A 15,870-nucleotide genomic window follows, 5' to 3' on the forward strand; every position below is an offset into this window, starting at 1 on the left:
GGCTCCATGTGGCGAGACTCTTGACTTTCTCAAAATTTTAAGAGCCTTGAGCATCTTTTTATGGGACACATGGCAAGAGTAGCCCAAAAGGACATGGATGGTGACATATGGGCTTATGTGATAGACGGGCAAAAGAATCTACAGGCAGCAATTGTAAATGGGTGAAGGAGGGTGATAAAATCCCTATAAAAGGAGCCCTCCTCTCCCTTGTTCATCATCTCTTCCACCATTAGGCCTCATGTTGCTATATCTCTAGTTTCCTCATTGAGCCTCTTTCATGAGCATTCTCTCCCTCTTGTAGATATTCTCTTATGTAGACTCTTGAGTCCATCTCTCTCTAGTTTATTCTCTCTCCCTGAGTAGTCTTGGAGCTTCCGCTCCCTCTTGTATGTATGAAACCTCTTCTTATCCCTTGTGTTTGTAGTATTTTGAGTGTATTTGAGTGGAGTCTTACTCTCATGGCAATGAAAGTCACTTCTATGAGTCTCCATTCCTATGTTTTTTTCTCTCTCTATTCAAGTCTCTAAAGTAGTTCTTGTTTGGCCGCTCATTGTGCACACATGGTCCATTTGTTTCCCGAGCTACCATGCAAGCTTCTTCCTCTCTTTTAGGCAAATTCTAGGGGTATTGGATCGTTGTTGATAATTGTGGAGCCTTGAGGGAGTAGTTTGCTTAGGCGAAATCTGCATGGGTATATGGCATTTAATATAGCAATTAGACCCCCTGTCAATATTTGGCCTCTAACTTTCTCCTCGGTGGTCTAATTTCAATCAAACTTATATCAGCACGAAGCTCTCTTTAAGAGTCTCCCTCCCATGTAATTAGGTTTTTACATTGGGTCCAGGACAAGAAGTTATGAGTCTCTGTGTATGACTGTTTATTTGTATGGCAATTTTTACCCCCTTTCAGTAAACTATCCATATCTCTTCAATCGGTTATCTGTTTTCAACAAAACTTATATCAGTACGAAGCTCACTTCAAGGCACATTCCTGTATGTACTTGAATTTCTAATATCAATTTTCTAGTGGAAGTTATAGACCTCTGTGTTTTCTAGCAGTTTGTAGAATGATTTTGAGCCATTTCTAGAGGCTTCTATGAAGGAGGTGCCATGTTTCCCCGGAATTTACCCATCCAACCAAATCAGCCCCTTCAAGCCCCTAGATATATATTAGTTTATGTCATGTTGAGCCGAAAGATCTTCTTCCAACAACGCATCACTCTTCTCTTCGGCTTGGTGAGATAATGGCCTCTCCAGATCCTTTTCTTCTCCCGATGCTGGACTACAACGTCACTTGGGATGTCATCATATTCATTCTCCTCTAAGGGAAGCAAGGAGAAAGATATGTTGTGGTTTTCTTTGCATGAAAATATTTTCTTCATCTCTCTTTGCAAGTGATAAGGGTCTCTATTATTAAGATTGGGAAGAGCATGAAGCTAAGAGGTGCGTGAAGTTTCATTACCCCCAACTTCATGTCACATCTTTTTGGTGGAGACACTGGGTACGTTTGGTATTGGATTCATCCTACCTTAGTAAATGGTCTCGAGTGTACGTGATTGCATGTAATGCCTAGTATGGGCATGTGTTTCTGATGTGATAAAGAAGATGCCTAAAAGAACTCCGTTAAAAGAGATTGCAGCCCGTTTAAGAGAACTAGAAGATTGTGAAAGTGATGTTCAAGCTATTCGCATGGTCATCATGATCATATACTTTATGTTTGCACTCTTCCATATGTTGGTGAATCGACAACACCGACAGCAAGCACAATGATACATTCATGCATTAGCAGCGTGGTGTGAAGAAGAGTTGAGTCTTTGGGTAGTTTTTGACTCTAACAGTGGAGAGGTGATTCTCAATGCTTTCAACTTCTTTTGCTATGCAAATGATGAAGAGTACAATATCTTGAAGCTGTTATGTGCACTTCCAATTGTGATAAGGGTGATTCTTGAATACATGTATACACAATGTTTTCATAGTGCTGGTTGGTCACTTATTTTTGAAGATTTTGTTGAGGATCACATTGTGGAGGGTTTTCAACAAGTGGTTATGCATAATAAGTTCGTCTTGGTATACTAAGGCTCTATGGGATCTTGTTTGGATGTTGTTTGGGATATTATTTGGAACTTGGTGTTTCCTTTTTGTGTTTCATCATGGTGAAGATTCTAGTGTTTCGAGGGACCCAAGGGGAAGACCCGGAGTCTTATCTTTAGGATTTTGTTCGAGGATGTCGGCTTTTTGGATGGTCCATGAAGGATCGGGCGGAGATTTTTCCTGATTTTCTTGAAGGTGTAGCCTTGAGTTGGCATGAGGCCTTGCCAGACTCTACCATGCAGGACTGTGACCAAGTGATGGCAACAATGAAGCAAAGATTTGGGGCAGTGGAGTCGCCAAATGCTTTGATGTTGTAGTCGGACCGGTTCTATCAAGGAGAGAGTGAGATGGTCTCTGCGTTGGCAATCCGATATGAAACTTTATGGACAAAGTATGAAAGGACAGCTTTGCGAGTTGTGGCATCTGCATCATCGGCTCATCAAAGTCTCTCAGGGATGGAACACTTAAAGATGAGCAAATTTGTTATGGCTTTGGAGCCTCATCTTCGCTCAAAAGTAATGAGTAAAGATCCAACAACATACATGGAGGCACTTCGCATTGCGACCAAGAAAGAAGCTTCTCTAAAGATCGAATCCTCTTTTGTGTCTTCAACAGCTTCAACTCCTAAGGTGGAGGTAATGGGCACTCCTCAGGTACCAAAGTCCTCTGAGTTAGATCATAATATCTCCCAATTGATGGCAGAGTTTGCTAATTTGAAATTGCATTTGGTTAATGCACGACAACCTAGAGCACCAAAGAGTGAGGATAGGCCTCGATATAAGAGTGGGGTAACTTACTATGAATGTAATGAGAAAGGTCACTATCGCCCCGAGTGTCCTAGATTAAGAAAGAAAGAAGAAAAACGAGTATCCTTGTTAGAAGCTTCTTTAGGGGATGAGAAAAGAGAGGTAATGATGGCTAAATGGGGGTGTGGTAAAGCAAAAGAAGAAGAAGAAAGAAAGGAAGAAGTAGATGAGGAACAGTAAGAAGAGGAACACCGTATTAAGAAAAAGAGGGCATCTAGAAGGAGAATTAGCTAGTTAGAATTTCCTTTTAGGACAAGGCATTGGAAGCTATGACTTGTTGTCCGACCTTAAAGAAAAGGAAGCTCATATCACCTTTGGTGAATTACTTGCTTTGTCTCCAAAACTACGGAAGGAATGGGAAAAGCTAGCCAGCACAAGAGTGTCAAAGAAGAAAAGTGTCATTCCTGTTGTTCAAAAGATAGATATAGATGTTGGTGATGATGTACCTATGGTTGATGTGATCATTGATGGTCAAGTGATTTCTAATGTTTACATTGATGGAGGTGCATTGATTAATGTCATGAGTGAGAAGACCATGATACATGCTGATTTAAAATACTCTAGTACTACCTCTCCTTATCGCATCAAATTGGCTGACAACACTAGGGTTAAGACCTTGGGAGTTGTGAAGAATCTAGAAGTGGATGTATGTGGAATTTCTGTGCTGACTACTTTTCAAGTGATCCCTACCAAGCCAAATGCACGTGCCTATCCATTGATTTTGGGAAGGCCTTGGCTACACAAGGTGAAGGCTGTTCAAAAGTGGGATACTATGGAGAATTGATTTTGCAGAGGGAAATGATAAGAAGGTGTGCTACAACATCAGAAGTCGCAAAAAGGAAGTTGTCAAGGAGAAGTCTTCAACATCAGAGAGTTCGAACTGATGAAGAGGAAGAGACAGCATGTAGCTCTGAGGAGTCCAGCTCAGAGGGTGAGGTGGAAGGAGTGGCCTTTGGTCTTTGTGTTGGTGCTGATCGGGATGAGTTAGGAGGGAACAAGGTGGTGGTACAAGAAGATCCTGTAGAGACACTTCATGTGGAGGATGTGGAGCACACTAAATGATACCAATGCAATGAAGAGCTTGTTAGTGATTCTCTATCAGGTAGTGAGAAGCTCCAGTACTTGGATATATTAGATGATTTTCCATGTCTCTTTGCAACAAGCTATTCACAGGTTCGTCCAGTCTCTCTAGTGGAGCACAAAATTGAGTTGAAACCAGAAAGCAAGCCAGTTGTGCAATGCTTAAGGCGATTGGGGGTGATCCGAGCTGAGGCACTAAAGAAAGAGGTAACACGACTACTTGAGGCAAGATTCATCTTTCATGTTGATGATTCAAAATGGATATCTCCTATAGTTGCCACACCAAAACCAAAGAAAGGAAATAAGTGGCAGGTTTGTGTGGACTTTCATCCTTTGAATGCATGCACTAAGAGGGATCATTTTCCTTTGCCATTCCAAGATGAAATACTAGACCAAGACCAAGTAGCAGGGTAGGAGATGTATTCTGTATGTGATGGGTATTTCAAATTCGTATTCGGAAGGAAGATCAAAAGAAAACATTATTTGTCACACCTTGGGGAGTTTTTGCTTACAGAGTGATGCCTTTTGGGTTGACCAATGCACCAACTACATTTCAAAGGTTCATGAGTCAAGTGCTCGAGACTTACTTGGGAAAGTTCATAAGGGTGTTTTTGGATGATTTTTGCATTTATTCTCGGCGCATAGATCACATGGAGAAGTTAAAGATGGCCTTAGCTAGGATTGATGAAGCAAAAGGGTGTCTAAATCCTAGCAAGTGTCATTTGGCTCAAACAAAAGTAGTCTTGTTGAGGCATATTGTGTTTAAAGAAGGCTTGCAAATGGATCCTGACAAGGTTCAAGCAATCATGGCATTGCCAAGTCGTGAGAATATCACTAGTGTTCACAGAATTCTAGGAAAAAGCAAGTATTATCGACACTTTTGTGATGATTTCACAGAGATAGTGCATCCCATGAACTTGTTGACAAGGAAAGGAGTTTCTTTCCAATGGGGTGTGGAGCAACAAGAGTCTTTTTAGAAACTTAAGCATGCCATGAGTAAGGGCCTAATATTGAAGCCCCCTGACTAGTCCCAAGACTTTTATGTAAATCCAAGTGTATCTTTGCATTTAGTTGGTGCTGTATTGCTACAAAAAGGAGAGGTAGGTAGAATGCAACCCATCTATTATGCCAGCTGACAGCTTACAGAGGTGGAAACAAGGTATGAAGAAATGGAGTAGCAAGCCCTCGCTTTGGTGTTTTCAGTCAGAAAGTTTCGGTCCTATTTATTACCTTGGCTATTTTTCTTCCTTACCTCTCAGTCTGTATTAGCATATCTAGTTCGCAAGCCTTATCTTGAGGGGAGATTTGCAAAATGGTTGTCATAGCTTCAAGAGTTCTCTTTCTCTTTTGTCATCACTGAAAATACCACTAGGTCCACTATGGCAGATTTGCTCACAGGAGGGGAGGATCCAAGAGAAGAAAAGAAATATAAGGAGGACATGAATGATGAAAGGGAGACCACCAATAGCTTTTGTCTTGTATTTTGATGGGGCTTTTAGTCCTTCACACCAACAAGGAGTCGGGGGGATAGTCTTGATGAATTCTAAAGGTCAAGAGGTGTGGGCAAGAGGACAAGAGATTCTAGGTATCACAACTAACAATGCAACTGAGTATAATGCTTTGATTCTTGGTTTGGAGGGTTGTCTTCAAAGTCAAGTTAAAGAATTAGAAGTAAGAGGAGATTCTCAACTTATTAGCAAATGCAAGGGCATTACAGGACAAGAAGTTCTCATTTGAAGGAGCTTAATCAAAAGGCTATGGCACTATGTAGTCAATTGGATTTTTGCAAGTTTGTTCATATAAATAGAAAAGAAAATCAAAGGGCAAATGAGCTAGCTACTCAAGCCATTGTAGTACAAGACCAGGGGGTGGTTTCTTTGATAGACACTGGATGGCTAGAGCTACAAGATGTTCAGCAATATGTGGAAGAAGGCATGTTTCCCTGAGGGTTAACTCCACAACGGAAGTAGAGTTTGTAAGAAAGGCTTGTCCCTATACTATTGTTGATGACATTCTTTATAAATTGGGAAAAGGCAAGGTGCTCCGTCGGGTGGTCCATCCCATGGAGACTAGGAGAATCCTAGAAATGTGTCATGAATGCTCCAGTCATTCTGCTTCAGCGAGCATAACTAGGAGAGTTCTTAATGCAGGTTACTTTTGGCCATGCCTCCATAAGGATGTATAGGAATGGTGTCAAAGTTGTAAAGTATGCCAAAAGTTTGGAAGGCGACAGTTGATTCCTGGGCCCTTGAAGCCTATTCCAGCATATGGACCATTTGAGAGGTGGGGGTTGGACTTTGTGAGACCACTCCCTCGCTCATCTCTAGGCAAGAATTATCTATTAGTGGCCACAAGTTATGCGACTCGGTGGGCATAGGCCAAGGCCACAGTCAATAGCAAGGCAAGCACAATTGGAAATTTTCTCTTTGATCAAATTTGTTCACGCTTTGGTTGTCCTTTGGAAATTCTCACTGATGGAGGAACCTCTTTTAGAAATGAACTAATTGAAGATGTGGTGCATAAGCTAAAGTGCACAAGTTATGCGACTCGGTGGGCATAGGCCAAGGCCACAGTCAATAGCAAGGCAAGCACAATTGCAAATTTTCTCTTTGATCAAATTTGTTCACGCTTTGGTTGTCCTTTGGAAATTCTCACTGATGGAGGAACCTCTTTTAGAAATGAACTAATTGAAGATGTGGTGCATAAGCTAAAGATAAATCATAGCATGTCCATGCCATACTATCCCCAATGTAATGGCTTGGCTGAGAAAACAAATGGATTGTCATGCAATTCAATGGAAAAGCTTGTAGACACCAAGAAAAGGCATTGGGATAGGCACTTGGCAGAAGTTTCTTGGGCTTACAGAACCACACACAAGCTAGCTATTGGGTTTACACCATTCCAACTAGTGTATGGAATAGAAGCCATTTTGCCCATTGAATTGGAGATCCATAGTCTTTGTATTGCTGTTGCAAGAAAAGAAGGACAGGAGGATGCCTATGCTCAACACTTGGTACAGCTAGAAGCCTTGGATGAATGCATATTACAGGCCTTATAAAACTTAGAAGCTTCTCAAAAAAGACACAAGGCCCGTTTTGACACCAAATTATGCAAGAAGAAAGATATTGCAGAATGAGATTTGATAGCCGGCTGGACAAGTGGCTAGACAAAAAGTTTATCGGTTGATGGGAAGGAACATATCGAGTCAAAAAGAAGTTCATGAATGGAACCTATTAGCTTGAGGATGTTGATGGCATGGTGACACCAGGACGCACCAATGAGTATCGCCTTAAATTCTTCTATGCTCAACCACCTTGAGGCCGAACAGACCCTCTTTGTTACTAGAGAGGATCTACTAGGGGGGGAAAGATGTGATGCCAAAATTTGATATTTTTTAATTTGGCATTGGTATTGTTTTCTTCTATGTTTGATAAGACTTTGAGTATCAAGTGATGGCCTAGCGGCTCTCACTTATTTCTATTATCTAAGATATTGTATGGGATTGAGAGGATGAGTAAAATGGATGATTGTAAATACCATGTGTATGAAGGTTTTTAGAAAATAGGAAGAGTGAATCATATAAAGAGGTGGGCTCATGTCCATGTATTCCAATAATATAAGAGAGGCCACATGCCAAGCTTGTGGTAGCATGTGGAGGAGTGTGGAGTCAAGAGAAATCCTTCTAAAATTCCTATGTGGAATAAGCAGGATGTGGACATATGGAAAAGAGAGGGTCCCTATGGGCTCCATGTGGGGAGACTCTTCACTTTCTCAATATTTTAAGAGTCTTGAGAGTCTTTTGATGGGACACATGGCAAGAGTAGCCAAAAAGGACATGGATGGTGACATACGGGCTTATGTGGTTGATGGGGAAAAGAATCTACAAGCAACAATTGTAAATGGGTGAAGGAGGGTGACAAAATCTCTATCAAAAGGAGCCCTCCTCTCCCTTGTTCATCATCTTTCCACCATTAGCCTCATGTTGCTATAGCTCTAGTCTCCTTAAGCCTCTTCCATGAGCCTTCTCTCCCTCTTGTAAATATTCTTTTATGTAGACTCTTGAGTCCATCTCTCTCTAGTTTATTCTCTCTCTTTGAGTAGTCTTGGAGCTTCCGCTCCCTCTTGTATGTATGAAACCTCTTCTTCTCCATTGTGTTTGTAGTATTTTGAGTCTATTTGAGTGGAGCCTTACTCTCATGGCAATGAAAGTCACTTCTTATTATTTTCCTTGAGTCTCCATTCTTTTTCTCCATTCCTATGTTCTTTTCTCTCTCTATTCAAGTCTCTAAAGTAGTTCTTGTTCGGCCGCTCACTGTGCACACATGGTCCATCCGTTTCTCGAGCCACCATGCAAGCTTCTTTCTCTCTTTTAGGCAAATTCTAGGGGTATCGGACCGTTGATAATCATGGAGCCTTGAGGGAGTAGTTTGCTTAGGCGAAATCTGCATGGGCAGATGGCAGTTAATATAGCAGTTAGACCCCCTGTCAATATTTGGCCTATAACTTTCTCATTGGTGGTCCGATTTCAATGAAAATTATATCAGCATGAAGCTCTCTTTAAGGTCTCCCTCCCATGTAATTAGTTTTTTGCATTGGGTCTAGGACAAGAAGTTATGAGTCTCTGTGTATGACTATTTATTTCTACAACAGTTTTTATCCCCTTTCAGTAAACTATCCATATCTCTTCAACCGGTTATCTGTTTTCAACGAAACTTATATCAATACGAAGCTCACTTCAAGGCACATCCCTGTGTGTACTTTAGCTTTTTATATCAGTTTCTTTTGTGGAAGTTATAGACCTCTGTGTTTTCTAGCAGTTCGTAGAATGATTTTGAGCCATTTCTAGAGGCTTCTGTGAAGGAGGTGCCATGTTTCCTCGAAATTTACTCATCTAGCCAAATTAGCCCCTTGGTGAGATAATGGCCTCTGCAAATCCTTTTCTTCTCCCGATGCTGGACTATAACGTCACTTGGGATGTCACCATATTCATTCTCCTCTAAGGGAAGCAAGGAGAAAGATATGTTGTGGTTTTCTTTACATGAAAATATTTTCTTCATCTCTCTTTGCAAGTGATAAGAGTCTCTATTATTAAGATTGGGAAGAGCAGGAAGCTAAGAGGTGCGTGAAGTTTCTCATTACCCCCAACTTCATGTCACACTATCCACTGTCATTGCTTTTTCTTTGTTTTTCTCAAGCTCATCCCATTTCTTTGTATAGAAAAACTTTTCAGTATGACCTTCTTTGTCATAGTACACACACTTACGAGTATCGCGTTCTTTTTACTTACTCGAGACTGCATAAGCTCTCGAATCGTAGATGAGTGAATTCGATCTTTTCTCCTTGCTGAGAAGCATGCCTACACAGTCAAGGAAATCCATGCTATCATCCAGATGAAGTATCTTGCCTGTATCTCCATATTGCTCGACTAGTAAGCTCTTCAATAATATAGCCTTTTTATCATCATCTTCTACTTTAGCTCCCAAGTCATTAAGCTGGTGCAACAAGTCTTGCATGCAATTGAGGAAGACTCCAAGAGACTTTGATTCCTCCATCTGTAGACAAAAAAGGTTTTGTTTTAGATTGTCCTTTGAATGCTTCATACGTACTCCGAATAGGGACTCTAGGATCTCCCAATTCTTTGTCGCCTACCAGCTTCACATCAAGGTGGTGGAAATATTCGTAACCCAAAGCTCTGCCCATGTAGCCGATTGCCTTTTCATTCTTTGTCTCCCATCAGCACCATGTGATCTCTCCTTTGGTCTTTTCTCTGTCCCTGCAACGCTCCATAGACCTTTCTTCATGAACAATAGTCGGGTCGCCAACTACCAAGATCTCAAGAAAACACGCCTCTGATAATAGTACCAATGGTTAACGATGTCTAGTAGCTCTTTGATTGCTCCATGGCCTTCTCAATTCCCTTGGTACGACGGGTAATTGACACATGCAAGATCAACTACACAGCACTCTCTTGGACATAGATGATCACCTCCGAACCCTCTTAGATGTAGACTATGGAACCTCAGCTCTGATACCAATTGTTGGCTTTTATGAGTCAAAAGCTTTTATTATTCCTCAAGAAATACTTAGAGACCTCCACGCATCACTATTGTGCTTTTTGTGGAGGTTTAGAACTTGTAAGCAATAAGCCACAAAGGCTTACACACTCATAAGCTCACAAAGAGCACAAAGGACTACTACAAAAGCCACACTCATAACCTATAGATCCAAGCTTATCTATCAACCTGATAGAGAGACGGTACCGACTCAAGAGATAACAAGAGGTTGCACCACAGCTCCTAGCAACCTCCTCATAGCTGCTAATAGTCAAGAGATCCGACTCTCATGGAGGAGCTCCACACTGATGAGAATGAGAGCCTTCACAAGAACACGAAGGGTCGAGACATAGCCGCTATGAAGATCCAAGTAGAAGCTTGCATGGAATAGTGCCACATGGCACTTAGTCTTTTTACCACTCCATTAACCTTGGAGTTGAGTCTTCTCCCCATAAGAACATGAAGATAACTATATCCTACAAGAGAGAGAGATAGAGAGAAGTGAGAGAGGGAGATCTGATAGCCAGAGAAGTGAGGGATTGAGAGAGAGAGAGAGAGAGAGAGAGAGAGAGAGAGAGGTAGATAGATAGACAGAAGTGAGGGGTAAACAAATAAATGAGAGAGGGATAACTAATAGCCAGAGAAGTGAGGGATTGACACAGAGAGAGAGAGAGAGAGAGAGAGAGAGAGAGAGAGAGAGAGAGAGAGAGAGAGAGAGAGAGAGGCAGATAGATAGACAGAAGTGAGGGGTAGACAAATAAATGAGAGAGGGATAACTAATAGCCAGAGAAGTGAGGGATTCACACACACACACACACACACACACACACACACAGAGGCAGATAGATAGACAGAAGTGAGGGGTGGACAAATAAATGAGAGAGGGATAACTAATAGCCAGAGAAGTGAGGGATTGACACACACACACACACACACACACAGAGGCAGATAGATAGACGGAAGTGAGGGGTAGACAAATAAATGAGAGAGGGATAACTAATAGCCAGAGAAGTGAGGGATTCACACACACACACACACACACATAGGCAGATAGATAGACAAAAGTGAGGGGTGGACAAATAAATGAGAGAGGGATAACTAATAGCCAGAGAAGTGAGGGATTGACACACATACACACATAGAGAGAGAGAGAGAGAGAGAGAGGGATATGGAGAGAACTGAGAGGCAAAAGTGAGAGGGAGAGAAGTGTATGAGAGAGAGAGGGAGAGAGAGACACACACATAGATAGAGAAAGAGAGAGAGAGAGAGAGAGAGAGAGAGAGATGTACAAAATAAAGCGATTACGAGGGTTGGGAATTTCCCAACCTTCAATATCGATTTCATTTGTACATTGGTGTGTAGAGAGAGAGAAGTGATAGACAGAGAAATGAGAGAGGGATAGCTGACATCTAGATAAGTGAGGGACTGACAGAGAGAGACACAGAGAGAGAGACACAGAGAGAGAGAGAGAGAGAGAGAAACAAATAGAGAACTAAGAGAGAGAGAGAGAGAGAAAGAGATGGAGAGAACTGAGAGGGAGAGCTGAGAGGCACAAGTGAGAGTGAGAGAAGTCTATGAGAGAGAGAGAGAGAGAGAGAGAGAAGTGAGGGACAGACAGAGAAATGAGAGAGGGAGAACTAACATCCAGAGAAGTGAGGGACTGACACACACACACACAGGGAGAAAGAGAGATATATATATAGAGAGAGAGAGGGGGAGGAAGGGAGGGAGAACTAACAACCAGAAAAATAGACAGAGAATTAACCTCCAGACAAACAGACGTTGATATGAGAGAGAGAGAGAGAGAGAGAAGTGAGAGAAGGAACTAAGATGCAGAGAAGTGAGACACAGACAGAGAAATGAGAGAGGGAGAACTAATAGCCAAAGGGACAGATACAAAGAGAGAGAGAGACAGAGCTTCAAAGTTGTGCACATGTAGAACTTAGAGAGAGAGAGAGAGAGAGAGACCATTTCCTTTTTATGGTGTTTTATTTCCTCAATTGGCATTTTATTTTCTCAACTTTGACATCTCCAATCTTTGTTACAAATGTGAATATAAGTGGTTTAAATAAAAATGATTTGCTCAACTGGCATTTTATTCATTGGCTTCTCTCTTAAGTATGAGACTTTTGGCATTTTATTTGCTCAACTTTGACATCTCCAAGCTATGTTATAAATTTGAATAAAGTAGTTTGAATAAAAATAATTTTCTCGACTGGCATTTTATCATTGGCTTCTCTCTTAAGTATGGAGACTTTAAATTAGTTGACTTTGTTTTTCTCTCTCTCCCCCTTCTTTATCTCATTCAATAGAGGGAGAGATAGACAAACAGGGACAGATGCAAATCATCTTATTCCATGAAACCCCAAAACAAGTAGCACGATAGAATTGTTGGGTGGGGATGCTAAGGAAGGAAGAATAGCAGCTTTAGCCTAGCATCCACAAGTTCCCAAGTATTTGTCATTTGGCCCAAGCATGTTGACCTTGATAGATTAATAATGCTAGACTGATTGCAGAGTTTAGTCCATGCTATCCATCAATAGTTGCATCAATGGATAGAGGGGATAGAAGTGTAGAAACTAGGAACACATGAAGGAACCAGGAACAGAGAGGGAGATAGGCAATCACATGATGGAGACAGGATGAGGCACAATAGTAGATAATTTATTCATGAGTTGAAGGCCAATATATAAGAACCAAGTTACACCAATGAACATCATAGATGATGTCATCGTACAAACCACCAAGATTCTTTAATCACGCCACCATCTCCATGAATCTCTCAATCACACACACACATAGGTTGGTGACACCTAACTAATGAGTCACCTGACACACCTACCATGGTGCTTACTCACACCATGTCCTACACAAGCACTAGCACACCGGTACACACACACCAGTCCCTAAGTGTGTCCCCTAAACATCAATTTATCCAACACCCACCCTTAAATTGATGACCTTCTACCCTAGCAGTAGCCCTTCCTGTCTCACTCCAGTTGCATTAGTAGTAGGCACATGTGGACGCCCTAGCTCCACCATGACCTCACTCCAAATCTGGTTACCTCAGTTTACAACAAGAGAGTCCACCTGGAATATGTGTCTTTGGGTATCACCATAGGACATATGACTCAAAGCAGGCAAACATGACTAACTAAAATGGAAATAACATATCGTTTTAGGATGAACTACCCATGGTAGAGCACCTTATTGACTCAATGACACTCAATAACACTTCATTACATTCATTTTGGGGGACAACCCAGGTAGAGAACCCAAATCATGTTGAGATATGGTGCCATGAGCACATAGATTAAAGGGCTAAGGTATGTGCTAAGGAAAGAATTAAAGTAGCCACCCTAGGATGTGGACTACATGATGTGGAGATGTGGATTGAGGATATCCACAAGGAGAAATGTGGATGAGAGGATCCCACATGGTTTGACTATTCTAAAGGCTCTCTCTATATAAGAAGCCTATCATGTCTTGTTGAGAATATATATTGCAAGAGATATAGATTTTCAATCTCCCTCTTATGTCTTATTTAGTGTGCTTTGAGCCTCCTTAGTTCTTCTACTAATCTTGAGTGCACTAGGTTTAGCATGATCTTACATTCTTTTGACATGGTATCAGAGCACGTTTAGCTAAACCTAGATTAGTTTTAGGGTGATTGAGAGTCCCTTGTGAGCATTCTTCTCAAGAGATTCATGAGAGTTCTCATCATTTCCATTCTTGTGAGAAAGAGATCTTAGATTCCATTCTATCCTACTTTGAGAGAACTAGGAAGTCCTATTCTACTCCTCACAAGTGCCAGCCAAGACTTCATCAATCCGAGCTACAACAAAGGCTCTAGCTCCATGCACACAGAGGCTTAGCGACTCCAAAGTCTCCATACAATAGCCTATGAAAGCAACTTCAAGCAACTCACTACTACGGCTCTAGCAACAAGCTACTCTATCTTAGCCTCAGCCTTCAGCGAAACCTCAAAAGCTCTTCTTGAGGATCAACAACAACATCTCGGACGTGCGCTAAAGCTTCACCAACCGCCAACGTCCTCTACCAAGGCTGTAGCCCATCTTTGTTTCACGATGCTAACGGCACGGCCTCCATAGCCCACCAGACCAACTCAGCTTCAATGGCCTTCTACAAGTCTGAGCACTGGCGTCGTCTCCAAAGGCACAACCTTCACAATGCAGCCGGTAAGCCATACGGGCAACTAAGAAGGCAAGGTCCTGTTGATTCGAGGAGCAACGCCTTCATTCATCTCATCCGATGTTTGGACAGAGCTTTTTTCACCCTGCGCTAAGCATTCGGGAAGCACACACGAGTTTGAAGAACCCAACTCAAATCTCACAGCATACTGCACTTCTGTAGCATTCCGTTCGCTTCTCCAGCTTGCTTGCGCTATCGGATCTCTGTTCCGGATTCCTACCGCTATGTTTGCTTCACAATTGGCTACAACAACCTCCTCGCCATTTCCAAACAGCAACTGCTCTGCCCCCTGCTACGACACTTTGTCCACTGAATAAAATCTCTGCCATAGCTGCTGGCAGCAAAGATGCCTCCTACATGCATCTTCGGCTCCCTCAACGGACTGTGCCTTCTCTGCCTTTGCTCCACCTACGGCCTCTGCAAGCTAGACCTATAGCAGAAGATACGCCAACAGCACACGACTACGTCTTCTCCAAACGATCGACTCCGCGATGTGCCATAGCGCCCAACCTCCGATCACCTTCAACGAAATCGAGATTGAGAGCGCAATCGTGCGTCGCCCCGAGCTCCCTGCTGCAAACTTCATTTTTTGTAAGGATTCCTTGGAAAAGCCACGTGGCAGATAGGACCCGTGGTTTAGTTTAGCTAACTCCTGCATGGTTTAGTGGTCTTTGGTTAGAGAGTGCCAGGTGGCAGATAAGACTTAACTCTAGTAAGGTCAAACATAGCTATGGTTAAGTTATGTGGTTAGTTAAAAGTTCCACCTAAGCACACAGCTTCTTGCTAAGCACAGTGTGAGTGTAGCATGTGAATCCCTGTGCCACATCATCAAGGCTTCCTCTTCTTCACAGAAACTTCGACAAGCCGTAACTTGCAATCCAGGAAGAATTTGGACACACTCCAAAAAGGAAAAGTGATCGTCTTTTTGAGCTCCACGCGCTTGTCAGATCAGAATCATTGTATGCAATTAGACACTGCCAATATTGAAAGAAATCAATTGGTAAGACCTTTGCAACAAATGGAAAAGCAACGCATGAATGCAAAAAGCATGCCAAAAGCACAAGTGCATGAGATGACCATAGCACGAAGCATGGCATCCACACACAAAGCATCAAGGCACATGGAAGAACAAAGCATCATGCATGAAGCTACACCAAACAAAGAAGCAAACACCATCTCATCAAGCCATGAGCCCAAAAGGTGACATCAATGGAATGTATTGAAAAGCAAAAACCTTGCCAACCTTGCCTATATTTTGTAATCAAACCTGACCACCTGAGAGTAGCTATGAAAGCACCCAGGGGAGGTATTGACATGTAAACCACACTTTACCACCTTAAGTAGCAATGCAAGCACTAAGGGGAGGTGATGGAATGTAACTCACATCTGACCACCTTTGTAGTAGCCAAACGATTATGGCACCAAGGGGAGGTGTTGAGATATGGTGCCATGAGCACATAGATTAAAGGGCTAAGGTATGTGCTAAGGAAAGAATTAAAGTAGCCACCCTAGGATGTGGACTACATGATGTGGAGATGTGGATTGAGGATATCCACAAGGAGAGATGTGGATGAGAGGATCCCACATGGTTTGACTATTCTAAAGGCTCTCTCTATATAAGAAGCCTAT

At 42.1% G+C, this 15,870-nt stretch overlaps 1 protein-coding gene across 1 annotated transcript in view; it reads right to left on the bottom strand.

The window, feature by feature from the left end:
* Positions 1 to 9,676, bottom strand: part of LOC147892745 (putative L-type lectin-domain containing receptor kinase S.7) — a 67,715-nt gene extending 58,039 nt beyond the window's left edge. Inside the window, exons 1-2 of the mRNA XM_087386780.1 lie at positions 9,626 to 9,676; positions 9,264 to 9,528 (exon numbers count right to left, since the gene is read on the bottom strand). Of these exons, the coding sequence (XP_087242906.1) occupies positions 9,264 to 9,528; positions 9,626 to 9,676 (316 nt within the window). The remainder of the gene's footprint in view (positions 1 to 9,263; positions 9,529 to 9,625) is intronic.
* Positions 9,677 to 15,870: the final 6,194 nt, after the last annotated feature.

Source organism: Dipteris shenzhenensis, chromosome 16, assembly GCF_047967505.1.
Source record: "Dipteris shenzhenensis isolate YYH24624 ecotype China chromosome 16, Dip_SZ_1.0, whole genome shotgun sequence".
NCBI lineage: Eukaryota > Viridiplantae > Streptophyta > Polypodiopsida > Gleicheniales > Dipteridaceae > Dipteris > Dipteris shenzhenensis.